The 16,197-nt window shown below is 38.9% G+C and overlaps 1 protein-coding gene across 5 annotated transcripts in view; it reads left to right on the top strand.

Annotated features, from left to right (window-relative positions):
* Akap11 (A-kinase anchoring protein 11) overlaps positions 1-10,784 on the top strand; it is a 49,696-nt gene extending 38,912 nt beyond the window's left edge. For all 5 annotated transcript variants that reach the window (XM_021227671.2, XM_021227672.2, XM_021227673.2 and 2 more), the window contains 2 exons: positions 3,651-3,811; positions 7,179-10,784. In XM_021227671.2, coding sequence (XP_021083330.1) covers positions 3,651-3,811; positions 7,179-7,319 — 302 coding nt within the window. In that variant the 3' untranslated portion in view covers positions 7,320-10,784. The remainder of the gene's footprint in view (positions 1-3,650; positions 3,812-7,178) is intronic.
* Positions 10,785-16,197: the final 5,413 nt, after the last annotated feature.

Below are 16,197 nucleotides of genomic sequence, written 5' to 3' on the forward strand. Positions count from 1 at the left end.
AGAAGAGGTATAACTTAATATAAATAAAATAATTAATTAAAAGAAGTTATCAGTAGGCATGAGAATTTTTTCTGTCAATATGTAGAAACAAGGAAGTTAATTATATATAGTTGTGCCATTCCTGAGCTCTTGACATGATAGGCATCTCTCATATATGAAGTTACAGTGAACTTTCAAATTTGTTCCATAATTTAGAAGATAGATTGATTTAGATTTACAGAAAGCCTCAAAATTAGGGAATTTTCACAATAACAGATATCTGCTTTTTTTTTTTAGTAGACTTTCTTTTTTTTATCATTTTTTATTTTAATTTTAAATAACTTGTTTTACATGTCAATCCCAGTTCCCTCTCCCTCCCCTCCTCCCGCACTCCCCTTCCCCCCCCCACCCTCCCACCCTATTGCCAAATCCTTCCACATAGGGGATATCTAGAGTCTGTCACTTCACTCTGGGTAGTGTCCCGGCACTCCCCTAAGAGTCCAGGCTGAGAGAGCATCCCTCTATAGGCACATGATAACTGTTTGTATTCCAGGGATAGACACTGATCCACAACTCAGGGCCCCATAGGTTGCCCAGGCCTTCTCACTGACACTCACATTTGGGGGGTCCAGATCAGTCCCATGCTGGCCTCCCCACTGTCAGTCTGGGGTCCAAGAGCTCTCCCCTGTTCAGATCAGCTGTCTCTGCCGGTTTTGCCAGCCCAATCTTTGCCAATTTGCTCATCACTCCTCTCTCTCTGTCACTGGGTTCCTTGGGTTCAGTTCAGTGATTAATTGTGTGTTTGCCTCTGCTTCCATCAGTCACAGGATGAAGGCTCCCGGATGGTTATAGACATCAAGTTCGTTATCAGGAATGGGCATTCGAGGTGGTCTCTCCACTGTTGCTTAGCTTGCCAATTGGTGTTATCCCTTTAGATCACTCGAGGTTGCTCTGGTGCCTGATCTGTATTCGATTATGATTCCCTCTTCCCCCTATTCTACCCCTACCCACTCAACTTCCTGATCCCCCATGACCAACTCTCTTCCTCTTCACCCCCTCTCTTCTTCCCAGCTCCCAACCCCCCACCCCTCGCCGTGTTCCCCATCCATTCAGAGGATCTTGTCTCAATCCTCTTCTCTTGGGTACTATGCATATATGCATATTTTTAGGTTCTTTCCTGTTTCCCAGACTCTCTATCAGTGGAAGTGCAGACTGGCACTATCCTGATCCATGTTTAAAATCCATATATTAGTGAGTACATACCATGTTTGTCTTTTTGCGACTGGGTTACCTCACTCAGGATGGTTTCTTCCAGTGCTATCCATTTACCTGCGAATTTCAAGATTCCATTGTTTTTTTCTGCTGAGTAATACTCCATTGTGTAAATGTACCACATTTTCTCTATCCACTCTTCAGTTGAGGGGCATCTAGGTTGCTTCCAGGTTCTGGCTATTACAAATAATGCCACTTCTGGCTATTACAAATAATGCCGCTATGAACATAATGGAGCAGATGCCCTTGTTGTATGAATTTGCTTCATTTGGATATATGCCTAAGAGTGGAATTGCTGGGTCTAGTGGTAGATTAATTCCCATTTTCCTGAGGAATCTCCATACTGATTTCCAAAGAGGCTGTATGAGTCGGCACTCCCACCAGCAGTGGAGGAGTGTTCCCCTTTCTCCACATCCTTTCCAGCGTAAATTGTCTTCGGTGTTTTTGATTTTAGCCATTCTGACAGGAGTAAGATGGTATCTCAGAGTTGTTTTGATTTGCATTTCCCTGATGGCTAAGGATGTTGAGCACTTTCTTAAGTGTCTCTTGGCCATTTTAGCCTCCTCTATTGAGAATTCTCTATTTAGTTCTGTACCCCACCTTTTAATTGGATCCTTTCGTGTTTTGGAGACTTGTTTCTTGAGTTCTTTGTAAATTTTGGAGATTAGCCCTCTGTCAGATGTAGGGTTAGTGAATATCTTTTCCCATTCTGTGGCCTGCCTTTTTGTCTTTTTGACTGTGTCCTTTGCCTTACAGAAGCTTTTTAGTTTCAGAAGGTCCCATTTGTTAATTGTCGATCTTAGTGCCTGTGCCACTGGTGTTATGTTTAGGAAGTGGTCTCCTGTACCAACTCGTTGAAGAGTATCTCCCACTTTCTCTCCTAAAAGTTTCAGTGTGGCTGGATTTATGTTGAGATCTTTGATCCATTTGGACTTAAGTTTTGTACAAGGCGATAAACATGGATCTATCTGCAGTCTTCTGCATACCAGTACCCATTTATGCCAGCACCATTTGTTGAAGATGCTTTCTCTTTTCCATTGTACAGTTTTAGCTTCTTTGTCAAAAATCAAGTGTTCATAGGTGTGTGGGTTAAAATTAGGGCTTTCGATTCGGTTCCATTGGTCTACCTGCCTATTTTTGTGCCAATACCAAGCTGTTTTCAGGACTATAGCTCTATAATAGAGCTTGAACAGATATCTGCTTTTTAAACCTCCCTTTCTTCCTTTTTATTTGTTTTGGTTAGGAGCTATTAGCCCCAATCTCTGTTAAGTTTCCCACCAGGCCAGGCCAGGCAACCAGCAGATCCAAAGTGAGGAAACCCTAGCAATGTAGAGAAACATTAAATAACCTAGCTTTAAACTCCAGAAACACTGCAGGGTTTTCTAAGGGCCATAGACACTATGTCTTGTTCCACAGTATATCAGATCTATTTTGAAATGAGTAGATATACAAACCATTTCCTAAATTAATTTTTGATGTTGAGCATACAAAGTGATGGATGGGTTTCATGTTTTCTGGATGTGTATCATCTTCTTACTCATCCCTGTCTCTCATTGTCCCTCATTCTCCTGTGCTTCTCTCTGGCTGGTCCTTCCCCCACCACATAATCTTCCCTTCTGCTCATGTCAGTTGACTCCTATTACCCTTGCTTCCCTCACCCTTAAGATGGTTTTCCTTTTCTCTCAGGTGTCTTCCATCTACTTTCATGATCCACGCAAACATGCATTTGTGCCTGTGTATATATATAATTTTAAATGTTGATTCTGCATATGAAAGAAAACATACACTAGACCTACTTTTGATTGAGACTAACTGGCCCAAAGGGAGAGAAAAGATAAATTCCTGAGAATACCATGGATTCAAGTTTTTACATTAAAAATAGAGAGCCAACACAAATCCTAAAAATAATTAGTAGTGTCTAGAGTTCTTTATATACTATAACAGAAAAATGCCCATCAACGAGAAAGAAATCCATCAACATTTCCATTATTAGTACATACTGGCTTGCGGACTGTTAACACGCCCTAGATACTCTTGTACTCAGTCATCCTTAAGCAGGAATATTGAACATGATGTTGGTTCACAGGCCATTCCTCTATCAGCTAGCTAGGATATCTCCTTTGTGTTGAAAGCATCATTCTCGTTAACAAGGAAATAAACTTGAGAGCACTGCCATTTTGTATTACATTTAAATTCACTTCAGACAGTATTTTACATTTGTTTCATCAGTAAAAAAAATTAACATTATTCCTTTGCTTTAGCATTTTTTTGTCCTTAAGAAATGCTTTATTTGGTTTTATTATCTAGTTAAGGAAAGCACTGGGATCTTTAAATTAAAACCAGAGTTTAGAAACTTGAGTTGATGAAATTCACTTCATATTGTTTAAATTTATTGTTAGATTTGCAACAAGATGGAAAGACTCTGCTAATTATGAACATTGACCTGGAGCCAGGAGCAGTAGATCCTCAACTAAGGATTATTCTTCAGTGGCTCGTTGCCTCTGAGGCTGAAGTTGCAGAACTTTATTTTCATGACTCTTGGAAGAAGGAGTTTATATTAGTAAGTATCTCTTTTCTAGTGCAGTTGTGAGGAAATACTAACACTATGCTATAATCTTAACACATTGTTGGTTTAGCAAAATGCTTGCTGGTTGCACAAATTAATACATAGGCTATGGAGTTTCACAGATGTTCAGATGTCCAGAAGGTGTAGCCTTGGGCAGATGAGTCAGTGAATGCCTCAGTTTTCTAGTTGCATTGTGGGATTAGGGGATATAGGATTTACCATGCAGGTTTGTGAGGATTAATTATAATACTGTAAAAAGAAAGTGCTTGATCTAATGCCTTAATCCTAAATTTAGGTGTCAGTAATAAACAGCTAATGTATTCTTAAGAAAAGAACCAGCTATTCTATTTTACTGATTCACAATTATACCCAATTAATTGTGAATGAGGTCTTTCTCATCCTCATGCAAATGGAGGCTGGTATAATGAAAAACTAACAAAAGATTAGATAAGGTACTTTTCTTGAGTGTTTTTTTAGCATCTATCAATAATGGTGTTAGTAGGGATTTTCTGCTTATAGATTTAAGAGTGTTTCTCCCCTGGTTTTCCTTATGAAAATTTATATTAATCTTACCATAGGATGTAAAACAGTCCAGTAAATAACCAATATAGATCTAGCAATAAAGACAGAAAATGAAAACTCACATTGCTCTTTGTTTCTGGTTCAGAATTTAGGACTATATTGTTGAAGGATGTGAACACTCTGAAATTGACTTTTACCTAGACTGGGGTTTATTAGCTCAAGACTTCTGTTTGTAGGAGGAGAAAATCATCTGGGAAGAGATGCTCAGGAAATGAATCATCAAATGGAAATGTGGGTCAGGGAATTGTTAGAACTGAGGCCTAAGGGCCTTGCCTACATGGGGTTGACAGATGGTTGCCAGAGGAGAAGACCTTACCATCATGTAGCGTAACCCGAGGATCTTTGCCTGACTGAGTCAAGTGCAATGTTCACTTGTGGATGGCAAGGTTTTATTAAACTGTAGCTTATTTTAACTGTATGGCTGATTTTAAATAATGACTCTCAGAGACCAAGTCTAACTAGGACAGGGCCACTATTTTATTTATAAATACATAGATTATATTTATATATATTATATAACAGGGCTTCTGGGGATATATGGAACAGTTAAGAGGCAAGTTCAGATTATGTTTGGTGGTAATGAGAATAATAGAAATACTGTATGTCTTTGGTTCATGTATTTAATTTTGATATTTTCACTATTAAGTAGAACAAACAGTATTACCTTAAGGATAAATGGAAGATGACATATGATTGTATGGAAAATATAAACATAGTTATATAAGTGGCAAAAGAGAAGCTAGATAAAAGACTTGCACTGAAAGACACTGTCAACAAACTGAGAAGACAATGCATATAAGAAGGAAGTACTTGTAGTTGTGTACTGGTAAAGTTCTTAGGCCTAGCACATAGTCTAACTTAAAAAATGGACCAAGAGTTATGACTTAATGTCTTAGGTATGATTTCTATTGCTGTAACGAAGCATCATTACCAAAAGTAAGTTGGGGAGGAAAGGATTTATTTGGCTTACACTTCCATATTGCTGTTCACTGTTAAAGAAAGTCAGGGCAGGAACTCAAGCAGGGTAGGAACCGGGAGGCAGGAGCTGATGCAGAGGCCATGGAGGGTGCTGCTTACTGGCCTGCTTCCCATGACTTGCTCAGCCTGCTTTCTTATAGAACCCAGGACCACCATAGGCTGTGCTCTTCCCCATTGATGACTTATTGAAAACAATGCCTTATAACTGGATCTCATGGAGGCATTCCTCAACTGAGTCTCCTTCTCTGATGGCTCTAGTTTCTGTCAAGTTGACATAAACCCAGCCAGTAAACTGTATTTCTTGGGAAATAAAAACATGAAAGGGTGTTCAACCTTACTAGCCATTAGGAAAATGCAAATCAAAAACTACTATACTCTTTACACCTAGCAGGGTAACTATCAGTTATGGGTGATACTAATTGTGGGAGGATGTGGAGACACTGCATCCTTCATACAGTTCTTAGTGAGAATCTCAAATGGTGGAGCTGTTGTGGAAAACATCTGACAGATCCCCCAAATGCCAAGTACAATATTACCATCTTACCCAGCATGCCAGTGATCAGTGGCATGCACTTGGGAGACATAAAACATATGTCTACACAAAAACCCGTGTAGAAATGTCCATGACAAAATTATTTATGGTAGGTACAAAGTAAGAATGTGTTACAGGCCTATAATCCCAGCACTCTGGAGGCAGAGGCAGGAGTGTTACTGTATGTTTGAGGCTACCCTGGGCTAAATAGGGAGTTCTGGAAAAGTAAGGGGTATATAGTAAAACCCTGTCTCAGACAGATAAACCAGAACAGAACAAAAAGAGTTATCCATCTGTCCATCAGCTAATAAATGGAAGAGGAGCTTTGTTGGTTAGTAAAAGTAGTAAGGCAGCGATACCACTATACTAAGCAGAAGATCATGCACAGAATTCACAGTTCCACTTCTATGAACTAGGCAAATCTGTAAGGCACAAAGTACATGAGTGCTTTATCTGAAGGAGTTAGGGAAGATGAAGAGGAGCTTCTGATGTAGAGGGCTTCCTTCTGGTGTGAGGAGAGAGCTTTCCCGTATTGATTGTGTGGTGTTTGTCTTCAGTTCATACCAGAGAAACCCATTGCGTATGAATTCTATATCTCAAAGCGGTTTAGAGAAAAGAAGATTTGCAGTAAAATAGTTTTTCAGAATTTATTTTACAAATCTTTTCTAACTTAAGAATTCTCACAGAATTAAATGAGTAGACAGAAAAGGCAAGTAAGACCATGTTCTTTTTGCTGTGGTAGAGTTTGTTTAAACCCCTATTTACTCTTTTGCTTGCTTTTTTGTTGAAGCATTACATTTCTTAACTTAGAAAGCCATGTTTCCGTTGAGGCTAGAATGTTTTTCAGAACACAAACCACACTATATGTTGTGGAAAGAAAATCCACATCCTTTTATTAAGCTTGACAATGTCGTTATTATTCTATGTTCCTAATTGAGGGTGTGGCAGATGTATTTAGTTAGGTGAAGAATTTCCTGTAGATGGTTTGGCTCTGCACTCCCACACAGACTGTCCACCGCCAGGGTTTGTGTTCTGTTCCTAACAATCCTGAAGTGTCATTCTGTGGAGATGTGTTTATAAAGGGCAAGAAAGGAAAATGTTTAATTTGGGTAAAGGGGTGGTGATTGAGGGCAGATCTTATAATTGGGGACGAGTATCTCATTGTCAACAGCAAGGTTCTGTTTTGTCTGAAGATAAATATGAAAACTTGTTGCTACAACATTTTTTTCTCTTGCTGCATGCTAATGTGTGTTAATCTTTCTTTCTTAGCTTTCAAAACAGTTAAAAGAGAAAGGATGGAGAGTGGGAGATGTCCTTCAGGCTGTCTTTAAATACTACCAAGTGCTGGAAAAAGCTTCAAGTGAGGAAAGATGCAAGTCGCTGTTCAGTTGGCTTTTGGAAAATGCCTAGAACAAAATATGCTCCATACCAGTATATTTTATTGTTTTAGGAAGAAACCGATGATGTATGTTTAGGATAAAACTCATACAGAATATTAACATTTTAATTGCATTGAGAGGAAAGTAAGAAACCTTTTAAATGCTTTCTGCCCTCAAACTGTATATAGTTCATACTTTTGTAATCTTTGTCAAAATACTTACATGTGTTTGTGTTACGGCTCTGAGAAATGTCTGTGAAGGAGGATCTAACCCTGACGCTGGGGGCACTGTCTGACAGCATTTGTTTGGATCCACACAGTGCTGCTACAAACAGGGCTGAGGCGGCTGGCCTGGCCCCAGTAATGATTTTGTTCCTTTGAAAACAAGTGGCATCTGATGGTAAATCACCTGACATCAAGAAAGAAAGCGGAGGATGGTTTTTTTTTGTTTGTTTATTTCTGGATAAGTTTGTAATCTTTACTGTTTTTTCAAATCAGTCTAATTTCCATAGTTCAGCTGTAGGTACTTGTAGATTTCCTCAGACATTTAATTTGTTAGCACACTCATTAGTGATTTAGGATTCTGTGAACACCGTGAGTTTTTCCTAGCCTTCCATCAAGTGATGTTACTTGCTAATGCTGCCGATCATTCTGGAATGAGAAAGAAAATGGGGTGGGGGAGAGGTGTTGTGAGAGAGCGTGTGTGCAAGAATGAACTTTAACCTTCCCACTAGTTTATTATCTTTTACTTTAGTGTTTTCTTAGGTAGAAACCCACCATTAACATTAAATAAAATGTCTAAATGTTGTGCAGTAAGAATTTTGTCTTTATGATTTATTCCACAAATGAAAATTCAGGTTGTAAAACACATTGAAAATTTAAAAATTAATGTGGAAATACACTCAAAGGTGCCTAGTAATGATTTTCAGTGTTTGATTTTTGAAGAATAAATAAAAAACTTCCCACTTCCCCAAGAATAATTTTCTTTTAGCACAAAGGACCCTCCCCCCAGTAAAATGGAACTGTTTTATAATGTCCCCTCCCGTTGTCTTTGGCCTCCACATCCTTGCTGTGGTTTTAGAAACTGCAAGTTGACGTGAGATGAACCAGGAGGCTCTGTCTCAGTTGTGTCCATGATGTGTGTGCAAATGTTGCACACATTTCTTCCACTAATGGATTCTGGAATCAAGGGCAAATCATTTTTTTGTGTGTGTGTGGGGTCATTGATTTTGCTCTGTTATTTCCCCACTACAGCTCCAAAGCTCTGACTTTTCTAGCAATGAGTAGAAGACATGGCACCTACCAGGGCACTTACATTAATTTGAATTGGTAATTATGGTGAAGAAATGTATTTTATAGAGAAAGCCTTGCCTTTACTTTAAGTCCAGAAACAATTTAAATATTTTGAAACTACATTATAAGTTCTACTTTTTCTCAATTTAACACAGAGACACAGGGCCAGCCATAAAAATACATTTTTCTAAAATTTTCTGAAGTATTTTTTCAGAGTCGGGAAATGCAGGGAATTAAACCCAGGTGTGATTTCGTGCAGTTGTGAGCTTATGACTAAACTTGTACAAGGAACTTTCACACTGCACTTATGTAATTTGGGTATATATATTGGTCAGAGTACAGCAAAACTGAGCTTCAATTACTTTGAAGTAGAAATGGCTGTATGTTGATTTTATAAAACGGAAACTGCTTAGGCTCATTTATATTAGTGGTATACCCATTTGAGGCAAGCTTCCCCATGTGTTCCTGTTTGGCATTTGGTGAAGCTTCACTATGCCCAGTGTTAAGTGCTACCTAGTGACAACAGTCAGAGGTGTTGGCCTGAGTTGTAACAGTAATAGTAGGGACTCAACACTTGTGTCAGTTCTGTGTAGGAACACAGGAACGTTAGAAGTAGTGGGTGGGTGAGCAGAAGCGTGGGTGGTTTCCCTGTAGAAGGTGCTTGCATGTAGAGCGCCGTGCCATGGACCATGTGCAGTGTAAAGCAAACTGGTTTTGAAGCATTCTGTGGTTTTCCCGGACTCCTCCATCTGTTTGTGTGTTCAGTTTTCGGAGTGCCTCTGTTGAGGTAGCTTCGTCGTACAGATCTCGACATATTTGTATCGGAACATTGTATACTGCCATTATGTACATGTTGCTCCTAATATATTTTATTGGAAACTGTTAGAACTGTGATGTGCAGTGAGCTGGTTCTTGGTTTGCCAACTTTAGAGGCGTATTGTGATGGTCAGAAAGCAGGCGAGAGACCTCTATCGAGGAGCTTCTGGACTGATCTCACACTGAAATAGCGCATTTGTTTTGTGTCCGTCTTTTCCTAAGTTAAATGACATTTGTATTTTATGTGTTATTAATGTTGGTTTTGGAAATCATTTCCTGATTCACTCAAGAGGAATGCCATCACAAAACCACAGAAGAAATGGCAATAGAAATGGGCTGGCCTCCTTGTGTTGTAAAGCTAAGGTTACAGTAGCCTTCAGTGAATATATTTAGTGTCTTTGTACTTTGAGAAATGCTTTGTTTATCCCTGAAGATACTTAATGTGAATTAGTTCAATTCATACTACTATACTTCTGCTTAGCAAAGGGCTTCTATTGCTGGTAGGAAGCTCTATGTATCAAATGCACTGTGTAGAGTAAAGATAATTGACAGCTGGCAGCTTTGACAGTGGCAGTGCGTGTTCTCCAGTGTCGATTCCAGAGCCGTGTGGCTGCCTGCTATTTCTCCACAACTACTGTCACCAGTTCCTAGTCAGTGTATTGTTTTGTAGTTTTTCAGAGAAATCTTTACACAGAGTTTAAATATGCTAAGTCCACACATGGGTAGGGAAAATGCTTTCCATTTAAAGTCCTGTCTGCCTGTCACCAGCACACAAGAAGTAGAGAGTGTCTGTGGGAATTGGAAGTACTCCAGTGAAGTGCGCTTTCCTCATTTTAAGCACAAGGTATCCCTGGTTTACTGTGCGCCTGCTCTGCACCAGCAGGCGCGGTGCTGGTCACTCTTGCCACTTTATTTATTTATTTTGACCATCTGTACATTCCTTTCATGTAGTTAGAACTGAGTTCTTATTTCAATTTGTTGTACCATTTGAATACTATTTAATGCCAGGCGTATATGTTGCTGGATTCTTGCTGCCTTTGGTTACTTGTGCTGTGCTCAAAGTAATCTGCATTCTTGTTCAGTTACTGAATATATAGTAGAAGCAACTTTGAATAATTGTGGCCATTTATTTGGGTTTGCTCAATTAGTGCATCATGGACTTACAATGTGTAATAGTAACTTTTTTTTTTGGTCTTGAGTAATGTTCATTTATCAAAATAGGAACTTCAAGATGCACTTAAGTTTTGTTTTAGCAGTGACTCAAAAATGTTTCAGAAATTACTTTGTAATAATTTGCAATTAAGTGTTCTTTTCTCTTTACTCTTGTTCAAGCCTGTGATCTTTCCTCTCCCAGCTAAGAATTATTCAATAAATTTAAGAGATGTCAAGTCGTGGTTTTCATTCTGTAGCATCCTGTTCATTCTGTGTTAAACTAAAACAAAGGCATTCAAGACTGCTATGTTAGAAAATGTAAAAGGAGCTAGATGCTTGTGTTAATGGTTTTGTTTTGTTTTGTGTTTTGAGGCAGGGTTTCTCTATGTAGTCTTGGCTGCCTTGGAGCTCCCTCTGTAGACCAGGCTGGCCTCCAACTCAGAGAACCACCTGCCTCTGCCTCCTAAGGGCTGGGATTGAAGGCGTGCGCCACCATAGCTGGCTTAAGTCATGGTTTTTGAGGACAAGTGAAGTTAAAAATATTTTAGTTGAACACTGAATTCTGTCCATTTCAGAGATGCCCTTAAGGGTACTCTAAGGACTAAGAAGCCTTGCTGCTGGTTTTGAATTTAATGTAAAGTTGAAGGATGTTGCCTTAAACATGATCATGATTCTAAAATGCTTTTAATCTGGTTTGAGCATTCTTTGGTAGTATACAGAGACATTACATATCAGGTGTGTGAGAATATACGTGTGAAAGTTTACTCCTGGTTTTAGGTATTAGCATACATTGTTAACAGTAATAGTGGAACTCCACACTTAACATCAATTTGCAACAGGAAAATGGAGAAAAGTAGCACTGGCAGATGTTAAGGTATGAGTTAAATTTATAGTGGGATTTTACTAGTAGAATTTAAATATTTTTATTTTTAGAAATGTTGGGTATAGGGGAAACATGAACTAAAAGTAGAGATGTTAATTCACTGACACCCACTTCACACTTTAACCTTTCTTCGTTGTCAATATCATACATACCTCAGAGTGAGAGTACCATCTATGAACCAATACACTGTTACCATCCAAAGCCCATGATTTGTTAAAGTTTGCCTTTAGTAGTACACATCCTGTCAGTTTCCATATGCACATGATACGTCACTGTAGAATCATTCAAGTACATTCATAGTCTGGTAAGCATTTGATACCCAGAAATGAGAGAAGAGCTCATTATGGTCATAAAGAAGACAAGTACTGACACAAACTGAGGAAGATTCCATAAAGAATGGTCCCAAAGAAATAGACATGTACAAGAATTTTTTTTGAGTGAGTTAAGTTAGGAAGTCATTTGTTATTTGTTCTTCGTGAGTACAGAATTGAGAATGAGGCACAGGGCTTGAAGCATCCACACAGTTTTCTGAGTGTGAAAGATGGAGAGCTTATGTATGCAGGGATGAGTTCTTCAGGATGTCCTGTGCTATGAAAAGGATGAGAGGGACAAGCAGTCTTAAAAAGGTACTCACAACATTGTGCAAAGCAGTGAAGAGATGCCACATCAGTTTTCTCTGATTTTTGTAGTTTTGCCATTGTATTACTCTTGTTTTATAGGCCAAGAATGAAAATGCACAGGTTGAAATGAGTGACAAACATTTGAGAGGGAATTCAAGACCCAGTGAGATAACTGCATGATAAAATGGTTTTGGAACAAAGCCTAAAGACTTGAGTTCAATCCCTAGGACCCAATGGAAAGCTGCAGAAGAGAACTGATTCATATAATTATTCAAATACACAAGTGTGTGCATACACACACATTTTTTAACTAACACTAATAAAAATATTCATTAAAAATAAAACTGAAAATGGACTTAAGTCCCAAGTTTGGCTTTAGCCCATCCCTATGTATCACACCACCCCCTTTAAATACCATAATGGATTTCTTCTTTTACAGTAAGTGATTGAGATTGGACTGAAAAAAGATTTTTTTTTCGGTAGAGTCACACATGCCACAGCATTCATGTTGAAATCAAAGGGCAATTTGTGGGGGTTGGTTCTGTTCTACCTTGTAGGTTCTAGGAATCAAGCTCAGGTCATCAGGCTTGGCTGCAAGTACCTGTGCCCGCTGAGCCAGCTTGCTCGACCAAAGTTGGACTTTTTACAGAGTTCTACTGATATGTTTAGCTTGATAGAAGGTCTTTTAAAAGTAAGTACTTACTTTAAAAAGCCCAGCCTGGTCCACAAGAGCTAGTTCCAGGATGAGAAACTCTGTCTCAAAAACCTAAAAAAAAAAAAGTAAATGTTATATTTATATTTAAATATGCTATGGATTATTATCAGCTTCTTAATCTGAATTCTCAGGAGCAACAATATAATAATCTGTAGGAGATGAATGCCCCCAGAGCAAGTTCTCATTGCTTCTGGAATGTCATGCTCTTCTCTCTCTGTCTTGCTCCTGTTTCTTAGGACCTGTGCAAACAGGAGTTTTGTTCTTAGACATGAAGTCCCTTGGGTAGTCCAGGCTGATCTCTTAACTAGACATTTTCTTGCCATAGCCCTGAGTCTGAGAGAAGGGAGGGTCATTTGTGAGTTCCAGGCCAGCCAGCCTAGGCTACATAGCAAGATCTTACCTTAAGAAGCTCAAACAAGCCAGGCTTTGGTGGTGCACTCCTTTAATCCCAGCACTTGGGAGGCAGAGGCAGGTGGATCTCTGTGAGTTCAAGGTCAGCCTGGTCTACAGAGTGAGTTCCAGGACAGCCTCCAAGGCTACAGAGAAACCCTGTGTCGAAAAACCAAAAAACAAAAAAATTCAAACAATGTAAGTTTAGAAGACTGTGTGTATTTGGGGTAGGCAGGAAAAAAAAATCTACAAGTTTCTGTTCAATCTTCAGTAGTGAATAAAGTTAGGGAAAAGCTACCCTAGAGTTCATGTGAGCTCTCATGTGAACCTGTCCCTCGGCTGACCCAAAGTGGGTGTTTCAGTTCAAGGAGTTGCTTTAACATTTTCTGTTAAGTCTCCATGCCTGTGAAAGGGAAAAAAAATATCTTGAGGATCCCATCTTCACCCCAGACTTGTTATTTCTAAAGGCTCTAAAGTTCAAACCATAAGAAGACAGGAAAACAAGAAATAAAGTTTAGTTTTGAGGAAAAAACCAATTGTAAAACCATGGGTAAAAGTGATGAAATTAGAACCAGCTCACAGACTGGTGTTAGAATATAAAGTAGCTGTCATTTTTAAGACAGGATTCAGGTGGTGGTGGCACACGCCTTTAATCCCAGCATTGAGGCAGGGACAGGCAGATGTCTGAGTTTGAGGCCAGCCTGGTCTATAGAGCAAGTTCCAGGGCAGCTAGGGCTACACAGAAACCCTGTCTCGAAAGCAACAAGAAAGACAGAGGAAAAGTTAAATATGAGTAGAAAGCTGCTTCATATCTACTAAGATGGCTAAGATAACAGATAATACAAAGTGTTGCCGAGGATATAAAGAAACTGCTGCTGTTGATAGGAATTACCGCCATGTACCCTAGCAACCTCTTTCCTGTGGATATGCCCATGAGAAGTGAAGATGTCTCCACGAAAACTTGTAAATAAGTATAGCATTATTCTTAGTAGCTGCAGAGTACAAGAAACCCTAATGACAACCAGTTGGTGAATGCATAAAGAGATTGTGGTTTACTTGTACAATGTTATTTAACCTTTAAAAAGTGAAGTAGAGGTATGTGCAACAGTATGATTAAGGCTTGAAAACAGTATGTTAATTATAAGAGGTCAGACAGAGGAAATCAATTATTGTATGATTCCATATACATATTTATCATATACACACATGTATATATCATATATACAATAAACAAATTACAGGTTAGGGTTTGCTAGATGCTGGGGGAAGAAGGCAGTGAGGAATGACTATCATTACAAGGTTTCATTGAGAATGATTAAACAGTTCTAGAATTAGATTTGATGACGTTAGCCTAATTCTCAGAATATACCAAAACCCAGTTGTGTATTTTAAAACAGTGAATTTTATGTCATAGGCTATGCCCAATTATGTCATAGGCTATGCCCAACAAACCTTACATGGAACAAGAAAAATAGTTTTTAAAAGCAAAGTGTATTTTAAATAAGCTAAAATAATTGAGACTCAGCATTTGGGGTTGACAGCAGATTAGATACAGATGAGAGAATTAGTGAACTGGAAAAATTACACAGAATATTTTTTGGAAACTCAGTGATGGTGTGGATATACAAAAGGCAGTGATTTAAAAGTGTTAAGGGAGAAGGATCTAATTTGTCTAGTAAGTTTAGAAAAAGAGGGAAAAAATCCCAAATAGTGGGAAAGATTGCTGGAAAAATCCCAGAAACAACCATTCATAGACTTAATCTAAATATCTTAAAACCTGTAGTTTTCAAGAGATATATTGCAGGCAGGCATACACTTTTACTTTTCTGGGCTGTTCAGTAAGCAAGCTACAATTTCTAGGATGACTCATTAAAGAGTAGAAGTTGTTAAAAATTGGTAGAGGAAAATATAAATGAAGTAAAAAAAGAGAAAAAGAATCCAGATGTGCCAGTGTAAACCCTCAAAGCCGGACAAAATCCTGAGAATGAGAGGCTGTTGGGTGCTCGGTCTTAAGTGAGTCATCTGTGTCAACCCCCTCTCCCTGCCAAGGCTCAGGGAACTGAGTTAGAGGGAGCAGAAAGAATATGCCAGAGGATGAGGAGGCAATCCCCGGAAATGAGATCTTCTCGACGTGGTCCAGCAGCTGTGGCTGCCTTCACAAGATCAAGTGAGTCAATTCCAGCAAGGATGTGGGAAGGGCTCTTGAGGTCCCACCCCAAACTGATGAGCTATTAGCAGTTTGTGGCTGATGGGGTGGGTGAATCAATTTTCTCTGGGACTGTTTTGTTTGCCCACGTTCATGTTGCTAGCACTGATTGGACTCAGAAGATTATAAAAAAAATAATCAAGAAGACATGAAGGTGGGAGGGGCAGTGTTGGAGAACTGGGGCAATGGCTGGTGTGTTGGGGTGAATGTGATCAAGATACATTTTGTATTATGAATGAAATTGTCAAAGAATAAATTTTAAGGATAAAAAGAAATAATCTACCTACCCCTCAAATGTAATCAAAGACGGTAAGTATGTAGCCAGCAGCTCACGAAAAATGACAGAGACTTCTTATTATGAAAGCTCAGCATATAACTTAGGTTTGTTTCAAACTAGCTCTTATAACTTAAATTCACTAATTTCTGTTAATCTACATTCCATCACATGAAGTATCTCTCTTTCATCTTGCACCTCCTGTTTCTATTCCATGTCTCCTGGTTTCTCCTGCCACTTGATTCCAATTCCTCCTCCTCTTTCTTTTACCAGAAATTCTTCCTCTATCTTCTGCCTAGCTATTGGCCATTGAGATCTTTATCAAACCAATCACATTAATGTATCGTTACATAGTGTACCAATACTCCACAACATCGTTCTAAATCTCAAATTCCTTGTTCCGCTTAGTTGTTCCTGGGAATCTTCCTCAGTAAGCTTCCTGCACAACATCTGGGTCTTTTCAGGGCAATCCAGCTTCTGAAAGAGTATAAATTAGGCAGACCACTTTGCAAGATAATGGGGCATGACCTAGTGAAGTTGGACTGTGGCACACAATACTGT

This window comes from Mesocricetus auratus, unplaced genomic scaffold (assembly GCF_017639785.1).
Source record: "Mesocricetus auratus isolate SY011 unplaced genomic scaffold, BCM_Maur_2.0 Super-Scaffold_2245, whole genome shotgun sequence".
Lineage (NCBI taxonomy): Eukaryota > Metazoa > Chordata > Mammalia > Rodentia > Cricetidae > Mesocricetus > Mesocricetus auratus.